The 6,378-nt window shown below is 43.1% G+C and overlaps 1 protein-coding gene across 1 annotated transcript; it reads right to left on the bottom strand.

The window, feature by feature from the left end:
• Positions 1–2,213: 2,213 nt before the first annotated feature.
• LOC148032286 (serine/threonine-protein kinase PBL34-like) lies at positions 2,214–5,507 on the bottom strand. Its single transcript, XM_087682926.1, has 6 exons — positions 5,074–5,507; positions 3,847–4,166; positions 3,614–3,749; positions 3,391–3,527; positions 3,158–3,281; positions 2,214–3,049 (listed from the first exon to the last, which is right to left on the bottom strand). The coding sequence occupies exons 1-6, from the start codon at positions 5,240–5,242 to the stop codon at positions 2,625–2,627; spliced, it is 1,311 nt and encodes a 436-aa protein (XP_087539052.1). The 5' UTR covers positions 5,243–5,507; the 3' UTR covers positions 2,214–2,624.
• Between the last annotated feature and the right edge of the window lie 871 nt (positions 5,508–6,378).

The following is a 6,378-nucleotide window of genomic DNA, read 5'->3' as shown; positions in this document are numbered from 1 at the left end:
CCTAAGTATTGAGAGAATCTAGAAATTGTAGGTGTTGAGTATTGAGAGGCACCTATACTCAAGTTTCTTGTCAAAGTGAAGGAAGACATTACACATTTCCATCCAAGATGATCAAGGCAATATGGTTAGAGTGGAACAAGGCATTACATCAGTTTTCAAAAATCTTCATGCTTCTATAGTAGGAATCAATTGTGTCTACCATGACACTCTTATGGGGAAGATGGAGGAATTTCTCAAGTGCATGGATCAAAAGGTTCCTCCTGATGTATTACTACTCCTTGAACATCCATGCACTAAGGAGGAGAGTGATCTCATTACAAGGAACTTCAAAACTACCAAGGTTGACATGATTTCCTATGGAGTTTTTATATTATAATATCATATACCTATGCTTATTGTTTGATCAACTAATTTACAAGTATAAGTGTGGCATCCGATTGCTATCAGCAATGGGACCATTCAACTGATAGCAAAAGAGGAAGAGAGAACCAAACCCAATAGTGGAGGCCTCTCACAATGCTAAACATTCCATACAAAATCATGTCAAAAGCCCTTGCTTATCAGATTAAGTCTATGCTACCCAAAATCTTGCATGAAAGGCAAAATGGCCTTTTCAATGGTAGGAAAATATATGATGCTAGTTTCAATATTATGATATGCCTAGATCTTGCTCTAACTCTCACTGGAAAATATATGATGCCAGTTTCAATATTATGATATGCCTAGATCTTGCTCTCTCTCTCATTGGAGAGTTTGTTCTTTCAATATGGAAGCCTATGATAGAGTCAATTGGCCCTTTTTTGAAGGCCTTGGCTTTAGTCTTGTATTTTGGCACATAACTAGTTTGATATAATGCTGGTAAGAAAGGTTAAGTAAACATGAAGTGCTCACAAATGGCACACTAGCTAGTGGACATGTAGAGGAAGCTATTAAACAAGTTTGTTTGTAAAGGTTTACATTACCAAAGAAGATACCCCTCACTATTTTTGTCCATATGTTTGTTTAAAGTGCTTATGTTGGTGACTCCACACCTATGTATGCTAATTCCAAGATCTACAATTCAATCACTCAAAAGCATCTAAGCAGGTGGCAATATGCTTGGGATAGTGTTTGTCTTAAGCTTTTTGGTGTTGATGTTGGCAATTGTGTCTTGCACAATCATCTCATGCTTGTGAACCCCAATCTAAATAAAAGACGAGGACATTAGGAGCTGTGACACTCGGTCTATCTCATGTTTTGATGGAGAAGGTAGCTCTAGACCATGCATTCCTTTTTCACTTGATTTTAGGTGTGTTCACATTGGTTGAGGTTTCCAGCCCATTGCATTTCTTTTTTAGTGTGATTGGAGGTTGCATTTACACTAGCAAATCAAGAAATCAAGCTTTCCAATTATGGCCACCAACATTTCTTGATTATTCTATTATTGACGATCAAGTCAACTGGCATTTTTTGCATCGAGATTGGAATGGAGGTCAGCATGTTGAATTTACACTCTGCCTTGCCTGCACAGAAAGAGAGAGAGACAACCAGCACGCCCACATATCCTTCCTGAACTGCTCTGAAGCTGTGACGTAGACAAGCCCATTCTTCAACATGCTGAGATCTGCTTGAATCTGTGATGGTGCCGTTGTTCCCACCGCTGAGAATTAAACGTGGGTTCGACTGTAACATTATGTAGGGCTGCACTCGTAGGCCCCCCTGCACCTGCACTACCTGCTGTAGAGAAGTTTCAACTTCTCAAGTAACAATAGCCAGCAAATATTGCATAACACATAGAAGGGCGCATCCATGTTTTACACGAAGGGACTTCTCTTTCAGCTGAGCAGGCGAAAATGGAGGATGTATACATACTCCAATGTTACTATTAACTTAGATTTGCTGCAAGCATCAGAGCTTGCAATATCATAACATTCTCCAAAAAAGCATTACAGATGCTTAAACATCCCAGGGCTTCAGCTGCAACAGTTTCAACACATAAACACAGGTATAAAGTGGTGGTCCAACAGCATGATGTCTGTAAACATCTTGTCCTTGCTTTTCCAAACATGCTAAAGATCATAAATACATTGCAGAATGCAAATGCAACACGTAAGAGCAAAGGTATCAAAAACTGTGACAATAATGAGCAAACTGGTATCAAAAAGACTCTTCTAATTCATGAAGCCATTTAAAACTTTGAGCCACCATTAATATCAAAAAAGAAAGATGAGTGGTCAATCAAAACATGCCTCCCATAAAGTGGACATGTAGAATTCTGTTAGAAACTGCTCCATAGCAATGTCTGGCCACTACTTTACATTTTCCTGGACACAAGCTACTAAAATCATATACAGAGTTTGGCCCCCCCTTAAGGAAACGTTTGTTAATTCAGGGAGAGCTTACTTCCACAGTTAGATACATGGAGATGAGTTTTCATCAAGTGAGACTGACACTAGTGATGGAGATGATTTTCATCAAGTGTGGCTGACGCTAGTGTTAGGCATCCTTGTATATGAAGCAAAAAGGACCAATCACTTATTTTCAAGGTGTGGGAGCCTTTTACCTATGGTTGTAACAAATGTACATACAAGAACACACAGTATGATGGCAACTCAATCTGCCATGCAGAGTAAGTATGCACATCCTCAAGACCCCCTGACAGTATGCTGGTGCGGGGACCTTGTGCTCCCGTGTTCACTAGCACGTCTAGCAACAGGCCGGGCACCTTCTCCATGTGACCTGTAGGATACATTTGCCATGTCTTTCAAGTTCTGTATCTGGGTCAAAGCTTCTACAACATCACTCATGAATGGTCTCATCTTAGGATCCCTACTCAAACATCGATAAGCTAGCTGCCCAGCTCTCTGAGCACCTTTGACAGAAAACCGACCTTCTAAGCGAGGATCAATGATTTTTAAAACTTTCCTTTTATCATTCAAGTGAGATCGAGCCCACTCTGCCAAGTTGTGCTCCCCACTGGGTCTGCTTTTATCCATAGATCGCTTGCCCGTCAGCATCTCAAGCAATACAACACCAAAGCTATAAACATCACTTTTCGATGTCAGGTGCCCTGCCAGATCAAAGCCAACAGTTGCCAAAACATGACCAAAAGCATCAACTTCCAAATTATTCTATAATCTCTGACATTGTCACTCCCTTTCAATCAAAGTGTCCTTACCAGTCATAACATATTCTGGAGCTGCATAACCATAGGTTCCCATAACCCGTGTTGAAACATGTGTCTTGTCACCTTGTGGCCCATCTTTCGCCAAACCAAAGTCAGAGAGTTTGGCATTATACTCCTGTCAAACAACAGGTAATATATGTCGTCAGAAACATCATGGCTACAAATTAACAGAGACCAATTATGAACAACCTGGACTCACTACATTGCAGGGTTTGAAAACGCACCAAATCCAAAAGTACATTTGATGTTTTAAAATCCCGGTAGATAACCGGTTTGCTACCACTGTGAAGAAAATCCAGTCCCATTGCAGCACCTAGTGCAATTTTCATGCGTATATTCCATGGCAGAGGTAGAGCCCCTTCTGCATCAGCCAAAACCAGAAATTAAGAATCTGCCACACAGCACACGAGCACTTAGAAATCAATTGCTATCTTATGACAAGCCTACTTCGAAAGAGATGGTTCTCCAGACTTCCACGTTGCATGAACTCATACACTAGGAGCCGCTGATCATCCTCAATGCAGTACCCAATCAGCTTCACAAGGTGAGGATGGTGAAGCTGACCTAGAAACGTAATCTCAGCCTGTAGATACAGTGCATAGTGAGAAATCTTGTGAAGTTATTACAGAATGCTGTACTGAAAATAAACAGCTCATGGTTGAATTTCTCAAAAGCCTTACTAGCCATTCTTTGTGACCCTGTAGTCCATTATGGTTGAGAATTTTGACAGCCACTGTGAGACCAGTTCCAGGCTTGACAGGAGCAGTGCCATGTTCATCAATCCAACCCTTGAAAACACAGCCAAATCCTCCCTCACCTAGGAGGCTGTCAGGTCGAAAGTTCCTTGTCGCAGATTTTAAGTCACCAAATGTGAATCTTCGTAATTGTGAGGACAACACCAAACCCTCCTCCGTTCTGGACAACGAAGAAGTGTTGGTCGTATCTGCTATCTCTACAGCGACAGCCTGTTCACGTGGGGGGTTTGTGCGACTGGTATTATCTGCAATATGCACAATCATAGTAAGACGTGTGCGTGAAAGAGAATTATTGGCGCCTCAATATCTGTCATAACACAGGCTAGAGCTAGTCAACTCTAACTGCAAGCTTTAGAGCTGCTTTAAAATGCAGCAAAGTGGAGAAAGGTAAGTGTCTGCTTAAAAGAATTTTCACCAAATGCACCTCATGAGGTGATGTTTACTACACTGCACACTCAGAGCTACACATGCAAGTAAATGATCTGTTTCCTGTCTCGCCAAGAAAAAACATGTATTTGCTAGGAAACACATGATCCTTGACTGTTCCAGTGTGCAGGCTTGATAGTTTGTTTTTCTCTCCTGAACATCAACTGTTGATCATTTTCTTAACCGAGGCAAGACACAAAACCCCGAGAACCCACCATACTGGCATTGTTTCTGCGTGCAGGGAAACACATGATCCTTGACTGTTCCAGTGTGCAGGCTTGATAGTTTGTTTTTCTCTCCTGAACATCAACTGTTGATCATTTTCTTAACCGAGGCAAGACACAAAACCCCGAGAACCCACCATACTGGCATTGTTTCTGCGTGCAGGTAGGATAGCCCACAAGCCAAATGGACAGCTGAGCATGTTCGTATAAGGGCAGCCATAGACATGGGTAGGAATGCCGCAACAGGGGACCTTGGTATTCTGTTCGAGAGCTCCAAAAGAGAAGCAGGTGGACCTCCGTGGACCTACTGGAAGGTGCTCTGCTCTTAGAGGCACTGAAGAGCTTTCAGCTAAGGCAGGAAAAAAACCTACCAGCCTGACAGGACATGAGCAGCCAAAACAGAGAGAGAGACAGAGAGAGAGAGAGAGAGAGAGAGAAAGGGGGGGAGGGGGCCGGGGGGTGAGGGTTGGGGTGTTGGTTGTTGTGGGTGGGTTGTGCGTACCTAAGACGGGGCTTCCGATGGTAGTAGAATTCTCTACTTTGGCTCTGGAGGGCCAGCAGCTCATTCGACTGAGGAAAGCCCAGAGAAAGCACCCCGCTGCGTCGTCTTCGTCTGCATCTACCTTCTTCTTCGAGGCCTGAGCCTGCTCTATTCTGGCGCCTCCTCCCATGGGTGGAGAACCGCGGGCTGAGGAGGAGAAGGAGGCCTTCGAAGAGAAGGCATCAGTAGTTGCAATAGATCATGGCAGCAGCAGTCGAGACACTTGATGGACAGAGAGAGAGAGAGAGAGAGAGAGAGAGAGAGAGAGGGCGGGGACCTATTTCTGTCTTGTGCGCGTTGGTGTGTGTTTTGCGTGAGAGAGAGAGAGAGAGAGAGAGAGAGAGAGACCTTTTGGGCGGGTTTCCCGAAAAGGGGAAAAACGGAAGAGGAGAAGAAGATGATGATGATGATGATGATGCTATGGAGGAGGAGACGAGAGAAAAAGAACAAATTGCAGCTTCTTTGAAGGTGGGCGTGTGCGAATGGTTGAAAGGCGAGAGAGAGAGAGAGAGGAGTGTGTGCGGCGTGTGTGTGATGCGTGGGTGCGGGGACGGTGGGTCTGTGTGTTGGGCGAGGGACGAGGGAGAAGCGGCCGACCAAGCGATAATCATGATTTTTCATCATCATCATCATCATCGTCAAAGTTGATTAGGCAGCAATAGGCCATTCACATGCAGGTATCCGGCCAAAATCAGCCAAGACGAGCAAGGAGAACTGTGTAGCACGGATTGCATTAGTTTTATTAAAACCACCGATATAATCTGTTTGCCCAAATGCATACTACAAAGTTATATGGAATAAGGTGATTTGGCGTGCCGTGTGAAGGCATTTCAATGCCATTTGGGTGTCACCAAACACCTATGAGAAAACACCCTAACTCTTCACTTTACAAGAGTAGATTGAAAAGTTATAGTGAGGTGTTTACTCAGCTTACTCTTCACTTTACGAGAGTAGATTGAAGACCTAGCATGAGAGTTTTATATTTGTGTTGATATTTATTAATACAAATCTTTCACATTAACAAAAACAAGACTTTTCGGTTATGTATCTTATGTTCTAAGTTTGAATCCTTCTAGATAGGCAACCCATGTGTGTGTGTGTGTGTGTGTGTGTGTGTGTGTGTGTGTGTGTGTGTGTGTGTGTGTGTACAAAGGTGCCTCAAAGCGATAGCCCAATTGGCAATGGAACACAATTCACTTATTGGGCTTCCAATCATGAAAAGCATCATCATTATTGGTCACAACTGAAGTCCTATAGCATCATCAA

Source organism: Lygodium microphyllum, chromosome 8 (assembly GCF_053477565.2).
Source record: "Lygodium microphyllum isolate KBCC chromosome 8, Lygodium_microphyllum_v1.1.10, whole genome shotgun sequence".
Taxonomy (NCBI): Eukaryota; Viridiplantae; Streptophyta; class Polypodiopsida; order Schizaeales; family Lygodiaceae; genus Lygodium; species Lygodium microphyllum.
This window is presented reverse-complemented; position numbering and strand designations above follow the sequence as displayed.